This window comes from Motacilla alba, chromosome 2, assembly GCF_015832195.1.
Source record: "Motacilla alba alba isolate MOTALB_02 chromosome 2, Motacilla_alba_V1.0_pri, whole genome shotgun sequence".
Classification (NCBI taxonomy): Eukaryota; Metazoa; Chordata; class Aves; order Passeriformes; family Motacillidae; genus Motacilla; species Motacilla alba.
Window position 1 is genome coordinate 1,120,426 of NC_052017.1, and position 20,945 is coordinate 1,141,370.

Below are 20,945 nucleotides of genomic sequence, written 5' to 3' on the forward strand. Positions count from 1 at the left end.
AAAATAAAATCCCAAAACCCCAAATCCCATTTCAGTCCCCAGCCAAAATTCAGGGAAGGGAAGAGAAGGTTTCCTAAGGACACTCAAGCATCCAATCCTGCCTTCCAGGTCCAGCTGGGGCTGGAGAAACCCCTGGGAATTCTCGGAGAGGGGGGGAGGGCGGCTGGAGCCGAGATAACATCGGGAGCCCGGATCAGCACCGGGGCAGCCGAGCGGAAAACCAGATAAGGAGCCCGAGCTGCTGAGTCAGCCGTTCCTGACCCCTTCCCTGCCCCAGACACGGATCCTGGGATGGCTTTCCAGGGGCCAAGATTCCTTTGGGTGAGTTTTTCTGGGAGGAGTTTGAACCCTCGGGATCGTTAAGGTGGAAAGGCTCCGAACCTTGGGATTTGGGGGATGGTTTGCACTTGGAGAGGGACAGGGAGGTGGGATGGGATGGGATCCATGGGATGGGATGGGATGGGATGCCTTGGGATGGGATGCCTTGGGATGAGATGGGATACATGGGATCCATGGGATGGGATCTGTGGGATGGGATGGGGATGATGGGATGGGATGGGATGGGATGGGATGCCATGCCATGCCATGCCATGCCATGCCATGCCATGGGATACAGGGGATGCAGTGGGGTGGGATGGGATGGGATCCATGGGATGGGACCCATGGGATGGGATGGGATGGGATCCATGGGATCCATGGGAGGGGATGGGATGGCATGGGATGGGATACATGGGATGCAGTGGGATGGGATCCATGGGATGGACTGCAAAGGGATGGGATGGGGAAGGATGGGATGGGATGGGATGGGATGGAATGGGATCCATGGGATAGGACCCATGGGATGGGATGGGATGGGATGGGATGGGATGGGATGGGATGGGATGGGATGGGATGGGATGGGATGGGATGGGATGGGATGGGATGGGATGGGTGGGATGGGATTGGATCCATGGCATGGGGCGTCAGTGCCAGGACAGTTTTCCCCCTCACCCCAGAGCCACAGAAGGAGCCAATAGAAACCCATCCCATAAACAGTACATGAACCCAATAAACCCCAATAAAACCCCACAAAAGCCGGGACTTCAGGGTGACCAAAGTGACCTTTGTGTCCCAAATCCCTCTGCAATCAGGGCTTGATTCCAGCTGGGTTGGATGGAGGGAATTCTCTGACGGATGGGAATCCTCCAGCGGGACAATCCCTTATCCCGGGAAGAGCTGTGGGATGTCCCTCCCAGAATCACCTTCCAAAGGGACAGGGGGTGGCCCTGGGGGTGACTCCAGCTGTCCCAGCCCGGGGGATCCCTGCAGGCACAGCCACGCTCCAGCCACGATAATCCCGCTGATCCCAAAACGCTCCGGGCTATTTCTGGGACAACACAAACCAAACAACAACTGCTGGGACCCCGGCCACCCTCGGCTTTCATCCCCATGGGCTCAGCTCTGCTCCTGCTTCTCCTCTTCCCAGGGCCCGCAGCTCCCACAAATCCAGAGTGGATTTGCTGGAATTTTCTTGGCTGGTGAGGGCTGAGCTGCCGGGCTGGGCTTTGCCCTGCCCCAGGGGTTTGTTTGTTTTGCCTTTGCCGATGGAGAGGTTCAGATCCAGGGATTTTGGCTGATCCCGAGTAACAGCGGGAGAATTTCTCGGAAATCTGGGAGCAGGGATGGGCTCCTTCCCGGGAATGTGCTTGGGAAATGACATTTCCCATGTCTGGGGCCTGTCTTGGTTTGATGAAGTTGGGATTTTTCAGATTTTTATACAGGATATTTATTATTTTAATTTTTGTTATTGTTATTATTTTTATTTTTAATTTTTATTTTCTTATTTTCTGTTTTTTCTTATTTTTCTTACATTTTTAATTTTTATTCTTCTTATTGGTATTTTTATTTTAAAATTGTTACTGCTATTGTTATTTTTCTTATATTTTTTCTTCTTTTTATTGTTATTTTTATTTTAAATTTTTATTGCTATTTTTATTAATCTTTTAAAGTTTAAAATTTTTTTTAATGTTTAAATTTAAAAAAAAAAATTATTATGGGTCCTATTCCAATAACAAGCATTATCATTCCTTCCTTCCATCCAACTTCAATCCATTCCCTTTTCCCGATTTCTGGAGATCCGTGGGATTGATCCGAGCAACAAGGAGCGAGTCCAAAGGGAAAACCCCATCCAGCACCTCCTTAGTCCAAACCTTCCTCAACAGCACAGAATTCCAGAGTTTTTGCCTTGGAAAGGACCCCAAGGATGATCCCATTCCAACCCCGACACCTTCCCCCATCCCAGGCTGCTCCGAGCCCCATCCAGCCTTTCCCAGGACACTTCCAGGGATCCAGGGGCGGGTGTGGAATGGGGAATTCTCTCCAGGTGAGCCAGAAAAGATTCCCACTCCCCCAAAGATCGGGATTGCAATTTTTGGGATCGTCCCAAAAGCAGAGGGAAGTTCGGCATCACCTGAACACCCTGAGCAGGCCAGGGCTGGGATTGCAACCGAGAAAAAGCGGGAATGATCCCTTTTCCCACCCTTTTCCCACATGGATCTGCTTCCCTGAGCTCAGCCCACTGCAGCCTGGCAGCTGCTTCCCAAAACTGGGATATTCTGGTCCCCAAGCCCTGCAGGAGGCTGCTGGATGATAATTATTAATTATTAATTATTAATTAATGAATTGATTAATCAGAATATCTGCTCCGGTGACAGCAGGGCCGGGATCTCCCAGGCTGAGCAAAAGGAGGGAACGAAGGGAAAATAAAAAGGGTTGGGAAAGCAAAACCTTGGAGATTATGGCTCGGTGAATCCCAGGATTGGGTTGGAAAGGTCTTTCAGGTCCTAAAATCCATCCTTTTAGGACATGGGGAGATTTTCCCTCTGCCAGCACCTCCCAAATTAAAATAATTCCCACATTTTCCCGTCTCCCGGGCTCTGCTGGTGTCAGGCCCGACTTTCAAAGCTCCTTGTGCCACAAATTCTCCTCAAACCCGTCCTTGCAGAGCTCTCTGCCTTAGGCCGGTCTTAATTCCTTAATCCTGGGACTAAAGAGCAGGATCGTCCCAGATTCCCACCCTCCCCCTGCCGGATTTCAGGCACTCCATCCAGCTGGAATTCCACCCATTGCCCCGGCAGGTGTTGTTGGGCTATTCCAGAGAAACCTTGGGAAGGTTTGCCTGGATTGTCGGGAGAGCTGGAACAAAGCCGAGCCTTGCCCCAGTCTGGCCTAAAACTCCAGGACTGGGGAGCTGATCCCACAGGGATTTGAGCCTCAGGGAGGAGGGCCCTGATTTCCCAGACTTTTCTCTTCTTCCCAGAGATTTTTCCTGCTGCTGGATTTCCCTCCCTGCTTAGAATGCAGGGACAGCCAAGGCTGCTGCAGAGGGATCCAGATCCAGATCCCAATCCTGGGATATCCCGGAGATCCAGACCCCAATCCTGGGATATTCCAGGGATCCAGCTCCCAGTCCTGGGATATCCCAGGGATCAGATCCAGATCCCAGTCCTGGGATATCCCAGGGATCCAGACCCCAGTCCTGGGATATTCCAGGGATCCAGCTCCCAGTCCTGGGATATCCCAGGGATCAGATCCAGATCCCAGTCCTGGGATATCCCAGGGATCCAGCTCCAACTTCCAGTCCTGGGATATCCCAGGGATCCAGATCCAGATCCCAATCCTGGGATATCCCAGGGCTCAGACCCAGCTCCCAGTCCTGGGATATCCCAGGGATCCAGATCCCAATCCTGGGATATCCCAGGGCTCAGACCCAGCTCCCAGTCCTGGGATATCCCAGGGATCCAGCTCCCAATCCTGGGATATCCCACAGATCCAGCTTCAGCTCCCAGTCCTGGGATGTCCCACGGATCCAGACCCAGCTCCCAATCCTGGGATATGATATCCCACGGATCCAGACCCAGCTCCCAGTCCTGGGATATCCCAGAAATGATTTCCCAGCCCTGCTCCAGCTCGATTCCCTCAAAAAGCGCCTTGGGCGCAATCCTCGGGCGGCTCCAAGGGGAATTCCGGGAATGTCAGCCCCGGCTTGGGGACCCTCTGGGCTCTGCCCCATCCCAGGGAGCTGCAGAGATCCCGGCAATCCGGGCCCGCATTCCCAAGGCTCAGCCGGGAATTGTGCCCTGCAGCTGCCTCTGGCTGCGGGGATCTCCTGATCCAAGCCCAGCTGAGCCGGGCTCTGCTGTGCCCGGGGGAAAGCTCGGGAGTGCTTTAAGCTCAGCCTGGAGCCTGCTTTGAATCCCTGCATCCCCATCCTTCCATGGATTTCTCCTTGTTGCTCCTAGGAAAGGGGAAATTTACGGCAGCAACTCCCTCAGAGCCAAATATCCAATGTATTTGTGACCCTTCCGTAAATAACAGCAGCGCCTTTTGTAATAAATAACAACAACATTTATAATAAATATTAATAACACCTTTTATAATAATAAATAATAATAACAACAACAAAATTCCGAATAAATCCATAAAATCTCTCCCCGCTGACCACCCTGGATCCCATTCCCTCTTTCCAAAGTCCCTCTAAAAATCCAATTAGCTGGAAAACGAAGCAACAGCTCCAGGAAAACCCGGGCTCAAGGGGATTCCTGGACGGGGGGGGACAAGGGGTGACATTATCCCGCCTCAGGGGGGACACTCGGGATCTCTGCAGCTCCCGGATTGTCAGGATGCACTTAGGAACCCCCTGGGAATTCCTTCTGCTGTCAAGGGCAGTTGGAAAAGCAAGGGAAGGGTCTGAAACGGGGATTTAAGCCCGGCCCAACTAAACCAAGCAGGGTTTGGAGCGGCAGGACCGGGAAGCAGTAAAAATCCGAGTTGGGAAGGATCCATGGGATCGGCAAATCCAGGTCCGGGAGGGGTTTCAGGGAAACTCCTGTGCTTTCCCAGCAAGTTCCATGGATTTCTCAGCCCTCTGGGATTCGGGAAGAGCTCATTCCCGATTTTTGCCAGGTCCAGCTCACCCTGAGCTGGCGCTGGGGACGCGGCGGCACCTCCCAGATCATCCCTTGGGATGGAAAGGATCTCTTGGGATGGGGGATCCCAAAGAAATCCCACTGTGAATTCCTGATACTGGGAGACACTGGGAGAGGGGAGCAAGCCGGGAATGGGAATAATGGGAATAATGGGAATAATGGGAATAATGGCAATGGGAATAATGGGAATAATGGCAATGGGAATAATAGGAATAATGGGAAAAATGGGAATAATGGGAAAAATGGGAATAATGGGAATAATGGGAATGGGAACAGGAATGGGAATAATGGGAATGGGAATAATGGGAATGGGAATAATGGGAATGGGAACAGGAATGGGAATAATGGGAATGGGAATAATGGGAATGGGAATAGGAATAATGGGAATAATGGGAATGGGAATAATGGGAATGGGAATAGGAATAATGGGAATAATGGGAATGGGAATAGGAATAATGGGAAAAGGAATGGGAATAATGGGAATGGGAACAGGAATGGGAATAATGGGAATGGGAACAGGAATGGGAATAATGGGAATGGGAATAATGGGAATGGGAACAGGAATGGGAAAGGGTATAATGGGAATAATGAGAATAATGGGAATAATGGGAATGGGGAATGCAGCCTTGCCCATTTTTTTCATCCTGAAATTTCCCCAGCTCCAGCCTGGCTGGTTCCAAATCCTGACTTTCCCAGTCCCAAAGCAGCAGGAATGGCAGGAATTCCGGAGCAGGGAGCAGCAGGTGCTGCAGGACCTGGACACAGCCCCAAAGTCAGGAGATGCTGATCCAGCCCTGGAATTTGGGAAAAGCCTCATCCATCCCTGGAATCCCTACAAATCTCCAAGCAGTTCTCCTGATTTCCTCAATTTTCTTTGGATTTTGGGAGGTTTCTCCACACGTTGAACAGGGATGGGCTCAGACAGGGATGGTTTTCCGAGGGGCTGTTCCTTCTCATTTAGTGAGGAGAAATTTCCCTCTGGAAAAGCTGGAAAACCCCCCCCCCAGCTCTGCACAAGATTCCAAACTACCAAATCCAGGGATAAGGCCCAGGCTGGTGGATCCTGGAGGGTCAGGAAGGACCTGCCTGGAGCCAGAGTGATCCCAATCCCAAATCCCATTTCTATCCCTGCTGGAGAGCAGATCCCACTTCCCATGGGTGTCCCGGCTCCCTCCTGGGAAACGCTGGGAAATGGGAGCAGGAGGGAGAATCCCAGGGATGGGGAAAGCCAGGAGAGCTCCTGTCACTGGGAATTCCAGCACTGGCTCCACATCCAGGGGCTGATTCCCGAGGAAGTGTCCCTTCCCTGCTTCCTGGAAGTTTTGGAGCTGCAGGTCTCACACCGTTTCCCAGTTTGGATGGGTTTATCCCGGTTTTCCAGCCTTGGGAAGCCTGGTGTGTGCAGGAAGGGGTGGAAAGTGCCAAGGAGCTAAAGGGAAGTTCCTACAGGTTGCCTGTTTTCCCTGAATTTAATTCCAGAGGAGAGGCTCGGTTTCACTGGGATTGAGGAGATTTGCAGGGAAAGGAGAATTGGGAATGAAATTGGTTTGGAGGGGGTGGAGAGGAAGAGAAGGGAGAGGAAGAGGAAGAAGGAGAAGAGAAAGGAAGCAAAAGGGAAAGGTGGAGGAGAGGGGAAAAGGGAAGGGAAAGGGAAGAGAAAAAGTGAAGGGAAAGGAAAAGGAAGAAATGAAAAGGAAAAAAAAAAAAGAAAGGAAAATGAATAGGAGAAAAAAAAGAGAAGAAAAAGAGAAAAAAATGAAAGAGAAATTAAAAAAATTAAAAGCGGAATAAAAAAAAATATAAAAGGACGAAATAGTGAAACAAAAATAAGAAAAAGGAAGCAAAGTTGTCCTTTCTCCATAGGCAGATCCCGAAATTCTGCCCCAAACGCTGTCCCAGATCCCTGTCAAACCTCACGCGTCCTGCCCAGAGCTTCCCAAGCCATCCCAACTCCCGGGAAGCACAGACATTTTCACTGCAGCGCCTGCAGCCCCGCCAGCGGATCCCAACAACCCCAAACAGCTTTTTCATCCTTCATCCCCTCATTTATCCCTCCTGGCGGCGGGATCCGCACGGATCCTCCGGGAGAAGAAAAAAAAATACAGAAAAATTAAAAAGAAAAGCGGGACTCACCAGCGCGTAGACGGAGCTGAGCACGGAGCAGCAGAGGATCAAACCCAGGCTGGGATACACCAGATATGATCCCATATCCAAGGGGCTGCTCCCAGCATCCAGCCCCGCGCAGGGAAGCGGGAGGAGGCGAGCTCGGAATTCCAGCGGCGCGGATTTCTCCTCGTCCTCCCCGGCGTGCCCCAAGGATCCGCGGGATTCTGTTCCTCCGGCTCCCCAGTTTTCAGCCAGAGAGGCACATGACGAGAGATGCCGGGGCTTTTCCTCGCTTTCTCATGGCTGGAGTGGCGGGCAGCTCCCAAAATTCCGCCGCGGAGCCCATGGGGAGAGGCAGCGGAGGCGCTCAGCGCCGCGGCTCCCGGTGCCGCCGGATCATCTGGGAGAGGGCTGGGAAATCACATCCATATGGGCCCGGGTGCGCCTCGGGATCCCGATTTTCTGCGGCTCCGGGAAGTTCAAATCATTTCTTTGTCAAACGCAAACACGGAGAGGCAGCGGGAGAGGGAGGGAAGGAGGGAGGGAAGGAGGGAGGGAAGGAGGGAGGGAGCAGGGAGAGGGCTGGAAGGGGTGGGAGATGGCAGAGGGAGGGGGAACCTTTAACCACCGCTTTATTTTTAGCCGCTGTAATTTTATCTTTTCGCTCGCCGAGGGGACAAAAAACCCCCAAACTCCCCCCCCCCCCGCCCCTGCTCTCCGTCTCTTTTATTTTTGGGGTTTTGCTTCTTTTTTATTTTTTATTTTTTTGCCTCTCCTCCTCTCTGCCGCACGCAAACAAATCCCAAATTTCCCAAAAGCCCCAAAAAGTTGGGAATGTTTTCCCTCCGCAGCTGCCTTTGGGGCAGCGGCGGCACTGGGGAGGGTTTTGCTTGGCTGTCCCAAGAAGCTGGTTCTGCCAGGCACGGAATTCTCTGGTTTTAGGGGAAAAAATCGGGAATTTTGGGCTTCTCTCTCCCTCTCTGCCTCCAAGGAGCTGCAGTTCGGAAAAGCCGATTGCAAACGTGGGGCTGAAAATTCCCGTCCCCTCCTTCCACCCCTTTCCCGTCCTTTATTTTAGGGGTTTTGGAGGTTTGTTTTATTTTTAATTATCCCCCTCCGGAGCAAAAACGCTTCGCCTTCACTCCGGAATTCCCTGAAATCCTCGGGATGTGGGGTTATTTTGATTTTTGGGAATTAATTTTTTTTTTTTCCACCCACATGGACGCAGAGTTCTCCGGGAGATTCCAGGATCCCCGAAAACCGGGAAAAGGGTTTGGAGCTGCCGGGATTGGCCCAAGCTGAGCATGCCCCCCGATCCCATCCCTTCTCCCAGCCTGGATTTCTCCAGCATTCCCAACTTCCAGGGCTGGGATATCACTCCCAGCTCAGCCGGGAGCTTTCATTCATAAAACTCCGCTGCGAAAAAAAAAAAAAAAAATTAAAAAATTCCAACCCACCCGCTCTTCCCCCGGAGCGAGCTGGGTGTGTGTGGGGGGAATATTTGGGAATTGCGGCGGGATCCAGCATTCCCTGCTCGTTTTTCCAGGCTGGGAGGAGAAGCGAGGCTGGGAAAGGGTTACAAACCCTGCCAGGGATGCACCACGCGGGCAAACACAGAGAGGCGCCGGGCTCGGGGCTGACTCACTCAACTTTAAAAATCAAACTCTCAGGGATCTTTTTTTTTTTTTTTTTTGGGGTCGTTTTTTCCCCCTTTTTTCCCCCCTTTATTTCCCGCTTTCCTCGCGGATGTTTAGGAACCGAGGAGCGAGAGATTCCAGTCTCCCCTCTCTCGGGGAGCAGACGGTAAAAACATCAGATTTTCGCTGCGAGCATTTCTGGGTTATTTTTTTGGAGCGCCGAAAAAAAAAAAAAAAAAAAAAAAAAAAAAAAAAAAAAAAAGAAGAGCGAAAGAGAGAGCGAAAAAAAAAAAAAAAAAAAAAAACCCCAAACTCTCCGCTTGCTCGAGTTGTTTTTTTTTTTTTTAATTCCCGTTTTTTTTTTTTTTTTTTTTTTTTTCCCAGCTCCATGGCCGTGAATGGGAGCCTTGAGCTGGGTTTATGAAAGGCTCTTTCCAAGCGAAGGTAGAGTTGGGCTTCCTGTGAGAGGGAGAGAGGGGAAGGGATAAAAAAAGGGCCGCTCTTGGTGCGATCCCTGCCTCCTCCTCTTCCTCCGCCTCCTTCTCCGCCTTCCCCACGCCTGGAATCCCAAGGGATCTCCCGGGCTGCGGGGGGATCACACAGGGGTGAACCCCCCCACTCCCCATGGGGATGGCAGAGGATCCGGGGCAGAAGGGTTGGGAATGAAGGGGGGGGGGGGTGTCTGAATTTATCCCACCCCATCCCATGGATCCCATCCCATCCCATGGATCCCATCCCATCCCATCCCATGGATCCCATCCCATCCCATGGATTCCATCCCATGGATGCCATGCCATGCATCCATGCCATGCCATGCCATGCCATGCCATCCCATCCCATCCCATCCCATCCCATCCCATCCCATCCCATGGATCCCATCCCATCCCATCCCATCCCATGGATCCCATCCCATCCCATGGATCCCATCCCATCCCATCCCTGATCCCATCCCATCCCCATGCCATGCATCCCATCCCATCCCATCCCATCCCATCCCATGGATCCCATCCCATCCCATGGATCCCATCCCATCCCATGGATCCCATCCCGGGTGCTGGGGGATTTCAGAGCAGTGTCCCCACACTCCTCCCACCCCATTCCCATTCCAGCTGGATCCCAAATCTGCTTTTCCAGCAGCCATTCCAAAGTTATTCATTAGGGAGAGCGGGGGAGGTTGAGGGGAATTTGGGAATTTCTGGGCAGCTATTCCCACCTCTGCCGGGGATTTTGTGGGACCTGGCTGCTTTTCCCACTGAGGGAGGCCTGGGATTGGGGCAATCCTTCCAGGGATTCCCAGGATTTGTGTGGGTTTAGGGACATAGGGAACCACAAGAAAAGGAGGGGCAAACTCCCCTGCAGCATTCCAGGGGCTCCGTGGGGGACGTTTCCTTGGAGAGAGGGGGAAGAAGGGAAAATCTCGTTTCTGGGTTTACAGATGTTAAAAATGAGGATTTTAGAGGGGCCTTGTCCAGAGATTCCAGTGCCAGCAGCAGGTGGGAATAAAGCGGGATCTGAGATGGGTTGGGAATGGCCACATCCAGGTTTGTGGTGGTCTCTCCACGTCCAATCCCTCGAGTCCAGGGCTTGATCCAGGGATGCTTCTGATCCTGTTTGGTTTTCTACATATTTTATAATTAAGAGATATTTCATTATTAAGAGACATTTGATTTATTTATTTATTTATTTATTTGCTCACGTTAAAATTATTTATTTATTTATTATTTATTTATAATTTATCTCTTTCACATTTGCTTCTCTAGAAGTTATTTCTTTTGAATTTATTTATTTAAACTTCCTTTGTTATTTCCATGTTTGCATTTATTTTATTCCTCCCCCCCCCAGATTCAAGGGATTAAAGGGAGAAAACCCGGAACTGCTGGAGCTGCACAAAGAAACGATTCCCAGTTTAATCCTTGCACAAGACTGGGAATTTTCCCAGTTTGGCCCTGGCAAAAAAGAGAATTTTCCCAGTTTAACCCTTCCACAAAAAAGGGAATTTTTCCTACTTTAATCCTTACAAAAAAGGGAATTTTCCCAAGTTTAACCCTTGCACAACACTGGGAAATTTTGTCAATTTAACCCCGGCATAAAACTGGGAATTTTCTCAGTTTAATCCTTGCACAAGACTGGGAATTTTCCCAGTTTGGCCCTGGCAAAAAAGAGAATTTTCCCAGTTTAACCCTTCCACAAAAACGGGAATTTTTCCTACTTTAATCCTTACAAAAAAGGGAATTTTCCCAAGTTTAACCCTTGCACAACACTGGGAGATTTTGCCAATTTAACCCCGGCATAAAACTGGGAATTTTCCCAGCTTAATCCTTGTACAAGAAGGGAATTTTCCCAGTTTAAACGTGGCATAAAACTGGGAATTTTCCCAGTTCAACCCTTCCACAAAAAAGGGAATTTTCCCTACTTTAATCCTTACAAAAAAGGAAATTTTCCCAGTTTAACCCTGGCATAAGGAGGGATTTTTTCCCTAGTTTAACCCTGGCATAAGACTGGGAATTTTCCCAAGTTTAACCCTTGCACAACACTGGGAGATTTTGCCAATTTAACCCCGGCATAAAACTGGGAATTTTCCCAGCTTAATCCTTGTACAAGAAGGGAGTTTTCCCAGTTTAAACGTGGCATAAAACTGGGAATTTCCCCAGTTTAACCCTGGCATAAGGAGGGAATTTTTTCCCAGTTTAACCCTGGCATAAAGCTGGGAATTTTCCCATTTTAACCCTTCAATAAATCTCGGAATTTTCCCCAGTTTAACCCTTGCACATAAAGGGAATTTTCCCCAGTTTAACCCTGGCAAAAAAAGGGAATTTTCCCAGTTTAACCCTGGTACCAGAAGCTCTCCTGGGATATCTGCCCCTGACTCCAAGACTGAGAAATTCTGGATCCCTTTTATCCACAAAAATCCAAACTCACTCCTCAGGCTCCTCAGATCCAAAGTCCCCCCCTGCCAGATCCAACAGCCAGGGAATGATTAATTTCCCATGTCCTGCTGGAAAAATGGGAATTGCAGGGCCTGGAGCAGGATGAGCTTCAAATCCAGTCCTGCCAAATGGATTTTTCCAGGGAATCATTTTCCCAAACACTCAGAGCAAGGTGGGGTGGACAATTCCCACCATTCTCTTGGACCCTTGGGAATTAGGGTTTGATTCCCAGATCTGCATCATTCCTGTGGATTTTTGCCATGGCTTGGGATGAGCTCAGATCCAGAGGATGGATCCACCCTGCTCACCCCGTTCCCTGTGCTTTGGGAAGAGAGGGAATGCAGGACCAGCCCTGGGAGGGGGGGAGAGTTTCCCTATAATCCCAGAGAATCCCATCCCCGTTCCAGAGGGGCCATGTGAGCGTCTCCACATCCACATGATCCCAAAGAGCCTCTCCAGCTTTTCCCCACATCAAAGGATCACGAGGAGCAGAAATTCCGAGCCCTGTGCTCGGAAGCTTTTCCTTGGAAACCCAGATTTATTCCACGAGCAGTCCCAGACCCGCTGCTGGAATCTGGGACGCTCCAAGGATTCTGGCATCTCCCATCATCCCAAAGCTGCTTCCAAGAGGAATTTTTCCCTCTCTGCAACCTTTGGAGGGCAAGGGGAATCCTTCAGCGCGTCCTGGTTTTGTTTGGGATGATGCAGCCGAGTGTGGGAGGTCTTTCCTTGGAATTCTTCCCTCTGGAGACCTCCATTCCTTGTCCCAGCCTTGCATCCCTCTCAGAGGGAACTCGGACACTTTTGCTTTGCTTCCCTTTCCAATTGTATCCACGAACAGGGATTTAAGGAAGTGGAAAGGAATGTGGGATAAAAGGAGTGTTTGTAACGTTGTTGTTTTACGGATCCCCTTGGGAATGGCAAGGCTTGGAATGTTTCTCCAACAGCTCCAAATGAACCTTTCCAAACGTTTGGATGCTTCCACTGCTGGAAATCAGCATCCCGGGAAAAAAGAAAAAAAATGGGGTCATCCCTTTAAACTGCTGCAGTTTGGGCCAGGAATGGTCACTTTTAGGAATCAGCTCCTTATTGGGCGGAATTTTTACACAGTTTAAGGGTAAAATTATAATTTCCCTGGATTTTTAAAATTGATTTCCAGCTGGGGGAACATTTCCCTCCTGTGGGAGTTGGAATTCCCGTTCTGGATAAAAACATCTTCTGTCCTCTCTCTCCTGGTCACTGAAGTGACAAAGGACAGGGAGGGAGGGGATTTTGGGAAGGAATTCCTGGCTGGGAGAGTGGAGAAGGACTGGGATGGAATTCCCAGAGCAGCTGGGGCTGCCCCTGGATCCCTGGAAGTGCCCAAGGCCAGGTTGGATGGGGCTTGGAGCAGCCTGGGACAGTGGGAGATGCTCATGGCAGGAGTGGATTGGGATCATCCTTAAGTTCCCTTCCACCCCAAACTTTCTGGAATTCCATGGCAAACAGAACCGCCTCGTCTTGGTGGAGATGAGATCCAAGGATGAAAAATTCCATCCCTGCTCTCCCTCTCTTGGCTCACAGCTCCAACCATTGGGAAATCACCTGAAATATGGGGAAAACTTCCCATTTTTTGGTTCCTTGTAATTCCAAGTTGTAATTTCCTTGCTGGTCCTCACTCTGACTTTCTCCAGCAGCATTCTGCACTCTGGGAACAGGAATTCCCTGGCAAAGTGGGACAGAATGAGGGAAATTCCTGCATGTTTCTCATCCAGCCTGGGAGAACTTCCAGTGAATCCTCCCGGAGAGCTGGAGTGAGAATCCGAGCTCCTAAAACTCTTCCCAGAGTTGTATTTGCTTTCCAGCATTTTTCTTGTCTGGACTGGGAGAAGAGGGACATGAGGAACGTGGGGTTGAAGGGGGTTTGGGGTCATGGATCACTTTCTGGAATCCTGGAATGCTTTGGGTGGGAAGGGACCTTATGGATGATCCCATTCCGTGGGCAGGGACACCTCCCACTGTCCCAGGTTGCTCCAAGCCGTGTCCAACCTGGCCTTGGGCACTTCCAGTTTTTCTTCCAGTGGATCATTCCTTCCCTCCTGCTTCCTTCCTTCTTTGATTTTCCGGCTCCATCTCCCAAAACAGTTGGAATTTATCCATTAACTGGAGTAATTTATCCAATTTCTTGGGAATTTGCTGCCCCGAGAGCTGCGAGGTTTTACCCTTCCCCGTTGTTGCTGTCCCTGCTGCTCATCCCAGTTTCTCCATTCCAGGGATTTCTTCACACCCTAATAAGAAAAGGAGCGTCTGGATTTCTCCAGGTTGGAAAAAGTCTTTTATTCCCTCTTTTTAAAATAATTTTCCCTTTCCCCCTCCCCTGCCTCGATGTCCTCACTCAAATTATTCTTTCCCTTTTCCCAAACTCCGGCCAGAATCCACAGAAAAACTCCAGAGGCGAGAGAGAAAACCCCTCAGGAATTGTCAGGAACTAAAACAATTCAGGAAAACTCCTCAGGAGCCCAGTGCCAGCCTGGGATGAAGGAATGGGAGCGTTTTTCCAGTGGGAGAAGCTCTGATTAGGGGATTATCCCTGGAGCGAGGCTGATCCCAGCCAAGGAGCTCCTTCCTGGCTGCCAGGGAGTCAGGCATGGAAAAAAGTGGGATAGAGCCTTAGCAGCTTTGCTGGATCATTCTGGAGCTCAAACAGCTGGAGGAGCCTGGAGAGAGCTGGAAATGTGATTCCAGACTTCTCTGGGAATCTGGGAATGGGGATTCTCTTGGATGGGCCGGTTTTTCCCATTCCAACAGCACCAAACGCAGCCTTGGGAGCTGCTGGGACCTTGCAAACTTTGGCTGTGTCCAGTTGCACCTTTGTGAGAAATCCCCATTTTTTCATGAGCAATCCCAATTTTTTGATGAGCAATCCAAATTTATTGGTGAGCAATCCCATTTTTTTGACCAGCAATCCCAATTTTTTGACCAGCAATCCCAGTTTTTTGACGAGGAATCCCAATTTTTTTATGAGCAATCACAATTTTTTGACCAGCAGTCCAAATGTTCTGGTGATGAATCCCAATTTTCTGATGATGAATCCAAATTTTCTGATGAGCAATCCCAATTTTTTGACCAGCAATCCCATTTTTTTGATGAGCAATCCCAATTTTTTGATGATGAATCCCAATTTTCTGATGAACAATCCCATTTTTTTTTTCATAAGCAATCCCAATTTTTTGACAAGCAATCCAGATGTTCTGGTGATGAATCCAAATTTTCTGATGAGCAATGCCAATTTTTTTATGAGTGATCCCCATTTTTTGATGAGCAGTCCCGATTTTTTTAATCACAGACACAAGGATGAGCTCCCAGCAGCTGGGAATGCTCCAATCCAGGAGGAAAAAGCAGGATGAAAGCAGTTGGAGTCACCCCCACCCCAACTGCTGACTCCGATAAGGGGACGACAAGGGATGGGATTATTTTTTGCCGTTTGAGCTCGGAACCTGTTCCCTGGGATCATAAACCGGGATTTACTGCCTGGCCCTCATAAAGCCGCGCTTATCCGTTGGGCTGAGCCTGCGGGGAGCACGTGAGGCCCATCCCGAGCCGCCTCCGGGGCAGTTTTCCCGGGAGTTCACAGTCCGCCGGAGCTCCGATAAGCGGTCAAAGGTGACGGCCCCAAACCTGCCGGGGCTACCGGGGCCAACGAGGTCCCTTTGTGGGGCTGCTGCTGGGGCTGGAGCATGGAATGGCACCTTCATCCCATTCCCAAACATTCCGGGAGGATCCACAACCTCTTTCCCGGCAGATCTGCTTCTCCATCCTGGGAAAATCAGCCCTGTGGAAGGGGTGTCCAGCCCCGGGCGTTTTTAGGTTGTTGGGTTCCATCCTGGTTTGGGGAAAGCTTTTCGAGCTGGAAGAGAATTTGTGAAAATCATGGAAAATGCCGCAGGGAAATGGGGATTTGGGACTTTTCCTGATAAAGGGTTGGAACGCAGCACTGAAAATTCCAGGAGTGTGAAGCAAAAGAAGGAGGTGGCTCCTCCCAGGCGGGTGCTGGAGCTGAGGAAGTCGTCGCGCAGGATTTTGTTCCTGTGGATTTCACCTGGGAAAAAACATTCCAGGCTTTTAAAACCTGGTGAAATGTCTGTGCCCTGGGAGGTCAGTCTGGAGTTCTTGGAGGCTGGGGAATTTCATGGAAAACCACCGGATGTTCCCACTGTTCTCATGGTCATGAGGAATTCTACTCCCAGGAGTTACCAGCCTGTTGTTCCCTCATAATCCATCACCAGACAGGAGATTCCAGAGGGTGGAATTTCCATCTGAGATGGATCAGCAGTTCTGGGGTAAAACAAAAACAAAAGCAAAAAACAAAAACAAACACAAACAAACAAACAACCTCCCAAAAAACAACAAAAACCAACCAAAAATAAAAACAAACAAACAAAAAAAGAAAAATCAGGAAAAAAAGGGATTTTCCAGGTAGAAAACTCCTTCCTGGCCAAGCTCACTCCTCTCTGAAATTCCAGAACTGCGAGCAGGGAATGCTCCTGATTTTCCAAGCCCACGGAGCATCCCCAGTCTCTCTGGGACCCACTGGCTGCTTTCCTGGGAATTCAGGGCTCCCAGAGGTGGAATATCCTGGAAATATTAAAATATCAGGGCTCATCCCTCTGTTCTGGCAGGATCAGTCTGAACCTGGCTCTGGGAATCGCAGCATTAAATTCTCCCACAGATCCTTGGGATGGTTTTTCCAGGTGTTCTGGGATTCATGGAGCAGGTTTAGGTTGCTGGAGGATCTCCTGATTATCCCGGATTTTCCTCTTGGGGTGGGACAGGACAATTTGAAGGTCATCCCATCCAACCCCTCTGGAATGGGCAGGGACACCTCCCACTATCCCAAATTTCTCCAAGTCTGTCCAACCTGGCCTTGGACACTTCCAGGGATCCAGGGGCAACCACAGCTTCTCTGGGAATTCCATCCCAGCCAGGAATCCCTTCCCAATCTCCCATCCATCCCTGCCCTCTGGCAGTGGGAGCCATTCCCTGTGTCCTCCATGCCACTCTGCTCTCCTTTTCCCAGATTCCAGGTGCAGTGGGAGTATCTGGCTGTGTGTCCATGGGCGTGAATCGCATTTTCCATGTCCAAGGACGAGCTGGGAAAAATCAAGGAAAACTCCATTCCCACAGTAAATTCCAGCCCAGGGAGAGCTACGGCTTCAATCCATGATTTTTCCTTCAGTAGAGGTTTGAACCTGAGCATCCCACGATTCATTTTATCAGGGATGAAATCCATGATTCCAGTTTAAATGTCCTCTCCATCCCACTTCCAGCTCCTCCAAACTGATTTATGTGGGCAGAATTCTCCCTTTTATCGCTTAAAATTCTATTTTTAATAAAGACACTCCACAGGCTTTTCAAGAAAGCTCCAAACCATCTCCCGTCCTGGATTTGTAGAAATTTAGGAGCCTCAAGAGGTTCCATGGATCTGTCACTTTCCAACCTTTCCAAGTCAAGAGTTGGGAGAGGAAAGATTTATTATTATTTATTATATCCAATTAAAATGGAGTTAAATTATTCAGCATTCCCTGTTGCTCTGATATTCCCATTTTTAAATTTCCCACTCTTTTAAGGACTTGTATGAAAAAGAACTGCAATTCCTAAATTTTTTTTTTTTTGGATGAAAACAGGCTTCAATAGAAAAGAATGGATTTTTCCTTCTTTTTACAGGAATGGAAATATTTAAAAATAATTTTAAATTGTTCTGATATTTCCTTTTTATCTATTTTTATATTCCTTTTTTTTTTTTCACACCTGGCAGCTGGGAATTGGGATTTTCCTTAAACTCCAGATGGAATTTAGAGGGATCCCTGTGCTTCTACACTTCCATGAACTCTGGAAAGGCCATCCATGAAATACTCTGGGATCTGGGACAGTTTCACTCCATAAAATTTTTTGCTGCCTAAGGAAAAGCTGGAAGTTGGCTCCTGCACATTCCAACAACTCAGCCAAGCACAAGGATAAAGGAGCAGAATGGGAATTAAAAAAAGGAGAAAGGAAGAACAAAAAAATCCACCCCAGCCTTTGGATCATTTGCTTTTTGCCAGGATTTCAGGAATTTTCACTGAAGGAACGTTTTCCAACTTGTCCAGTAAAATCCGTAGTTTTAAACGGTGCTGCTTTTGCAGGAATCGGTGACAAAGGAAATTTGGGATGATAATAAAATTCCCAACTCAGGAATTTTTATTTCAGCATCCAGGTAGTCAGAAACAAGGTCTTATCTAGGGAAAAATTTGGATCTTTGCATCCAAAATGTCCTTGCAGGGGTGACTTTGAGATCCCTCTCCATGTGTAGGACTGGGAAAAGAAAAAATCCATGGATTAAATTGGATGGCTCAATCTTCATGTTGAGGATTAGGAGGGATGCAGGTGGGGTTGGAATTATGGAATTTCAGGATCACTGAGGTTGGGAAAGATCTCTGGGATCATTGAGTCCAAGCTGTGCCTGATCCCACCACAGCCCCGAGTGCCACATCCAGGAATTCCTTGGACACCTCCAGGGATGGGGGCTCCAAACTTCCCTGGGCAGCTCCTGCCAAGGCCTGAGACCCCTTTCCATGGGGAAATTCCTCCTGGTGTCCACCCTGAGCATCTCTCCAACGTGCTGGAACTGGGAGTGAATTGCTTCCCAAAAAATCCTGAGGGTTTGGGATTAAACCCCAGGAAAATCGTCTCCTGGAGTTCCTAAACTCACCTGGAGAGTTTTGGCAGGGCTGAGGGAGGGGCTGGAGGAGGAATGGAGCTGGGAAAAGCGGCTTTTGCATCCACAGAATCCTAAAATCACTGAGGCTGGGGAAGATCTCTGGGATCATCGAGTCCAAGCTGTGCCTGATCCCACCAGAGCCCCGAGTGCCACATCCAGGAATTCCTGGGACACCTCCAGGGGTGGGCACTCCAAACCCTCCCTGGGCAGTTTCAATGCCTCACCACGCTTTCCATGGAGGAATGATCCCAAATATTCAATTTAACCCTTCCCTGGAACAACCTCAGGCCGTTCCCTCTCCTCCTGTCCCTGTTCCCTGGGAGCAGATCCCAGTTCCCTCTGGCTGCCCCCTCCTGTCCCAGAAGGTCCCCCTGGAGCTCCTTTTCTCCAGGATGAACATTCCCAGCTCTCTCATCAACACCACCAAGTTCATCCCAGTTATTTTTTAATATGAAATGGAATTATTTGATTCCATGTGTTTTATCCCTGGGATTCCCAAACCTCCCAGTCCCTGCCCCAGGAACTTTCAACCCCGTTGCTCAATTTTAAATAAATTTCCCAGAAAGATGAAAGTCCCGTAAATATTTTGTGTAAATTCCATCAAAATCGATTGTGAGAGCGGAGGGAAAATTCCAGGAGGAAAAAAACAATTCCTGAACAAGAAGCTGCAGTGGAAAATCAGTTGCCAAAATTATGGGATGGAGATGCAGGGATAATGAGGTTTGTAAGTTCTGGAAAAGGGAAAGGGAAAGGGAAAGGGAAAGGGAAAGGGAAAGGGAAAGGGAAAGGAGACAGGAGAAGAAGCAGAAAAGGAGAAGAGGAAGGAGAGAGGGTGAGGATGAGGATGAAGATGAGGATGAGAAGGAGGAGAAGGAGAAGGAGAAGGAGAAGGAGAAGGAGAAGGAGAAGGAGAAGGAGAAGGAGAAGGAGGAGAAGGAGAAGGAGAATGAGAATTCCCAAAGGGTAGAGAAAATCCCAGGAAAGCTGAGCAGGAATCCCAGCACTCCTCAGCCAGGACAATGTGTTTGGCTCAGTGCTGCATTTATGGGAAGATTTATGGCTCCTACTCCAAGAATTTCATGGATGAGTCAAGGAAAAATGTCTCATTCCCAGATGGTGAGCAGAGTCACCCAAGAACGGAGTGATGGCATGGGATCATAAAAACTGGAATTATAGAGCTGGGAATTGATCCCAAATCCCATAAATCCCCGCCTGGTGACTTCAAACAAGGCTGCCCGGGATTTTTCTCCTGATGGAAGGGGAGTGTCCAGGGGAAATCTGTGATCTGGAATTTTTTCCTGAATCAAGGAGCAGTTGGAGCTCCAGGGGTTTTGTTTGACATCCATCGTCAGGTGGGAATACTCAGCTTGGAGTGATCCTGCTCCAGTGACTGGAAATAAGGATTTGGACAATGGGAAAAGGAAAAGGAACATGGATAACTTTGCCTTGAAGGGATTTCCTGCCCCAGCACGAGCCCTTTTTATAAATAATTCCATGATGGATATTTTATGGAAAGCCAAATTTCCAATTTAAGCCTAGTGGAATTATTGATTTCCGAATAGATATCCCGGGATGAGATTCCTCATAATTAATATAACTATATCTGAATTAAATAAATTAAATAAACATCACTTATTTAAATAGATATATTGTAAATGAAGAAATAAATCTTAAATAAATATATGTGGGAAATAGATATAATAAATAACGATTAAATATATAACTATAATAAATAGATATTAAAAATATAAATACATATTTGAGTAAATAAAATACATCAATTAAATAAATATATATTAAAATAAATAAATAATATAAAACTAATAAATATACGTTGAATATTTCCAATTAATTCTGAATTCCTGCTCCCTCCAATCCATGTTTGGACCACCACAATCCCACTGGACCAGCAGGAAAACTCATCCAGAATAAAACTAATTCCATTGATTCGGGGTTGGGTTTAACTCCAGAAATTCCTTGACCCAGCCAGTATGGGGGAAATTTCTATGGGAATTCAGGAATGAGCAGGATATTCCCGCTTCCACAGGCTGGGGAGCAATGCCAATAAAATATCCGTGCCCATGATCCAAGTGGGAGAGGAGCTTCAGCCTTGTGTTGGACCCAAGTGCAAATATTTGGATCGTGTGGAAATGTTTAACCCAAGACCAAACACACAAACCTGGAAAAGGAAATTTTCTTCCTTCATCCCACCCTGCTCCCTGTGAATATCCAGGAATCTGGAAGGGAAGAGCTTCCCTTCTTTTCCTGGAGCTGCAGGGCTGCCTCTGTGCCCTTTCTTCACCACCATAATTATTCCCTAAATCCAATTATTCCTGAGATCATTATTGCGGAGTCAACACTCCTGAACTGGAAGGAAATATTTGGATTATTTTCCCTCTCCTGTAAGATTTTTCTGGGCTTAGGCCAATCATGGAATCATGAAGTTGGAGAAGACCTCCAGGAGCATCAATTCCAACCTTCAACCAAATTCCCACTAAACCATATCCCAAAGGGCCACATCCACTGCTTTTTAAAAAATTCCAGGGATGGTGATTTCACTACTTTGTCCTAA

General features: G+C 48.6%; 1 protein-coding gene across 1 annotated transcript in view; it reads right to left on the minus strand.

Moving 5' to 3' along the window:
• The window catches only part of PTH1R (parathyroid hormone 1 receptor), a 73,837-nt gene extending 66,221 nt beyond the window's left edge, over positions 1–7,616 (minus strand). Inside the window, exon 1 of the mRNA XM_038128243.1 lies at positions 7,101–7,616. Coding sequence (XP_037984171.1) covers positions 7,101–7,175 — 75 coding nt within the window. The 5' untranslated portion in view covers positions 7,176–7,616. The remainder of the gene's footprint in view (positions 1–7,100) is intronic.
• Positions 7,617–20,945: the final 13,329 nt, after the last annotated feature.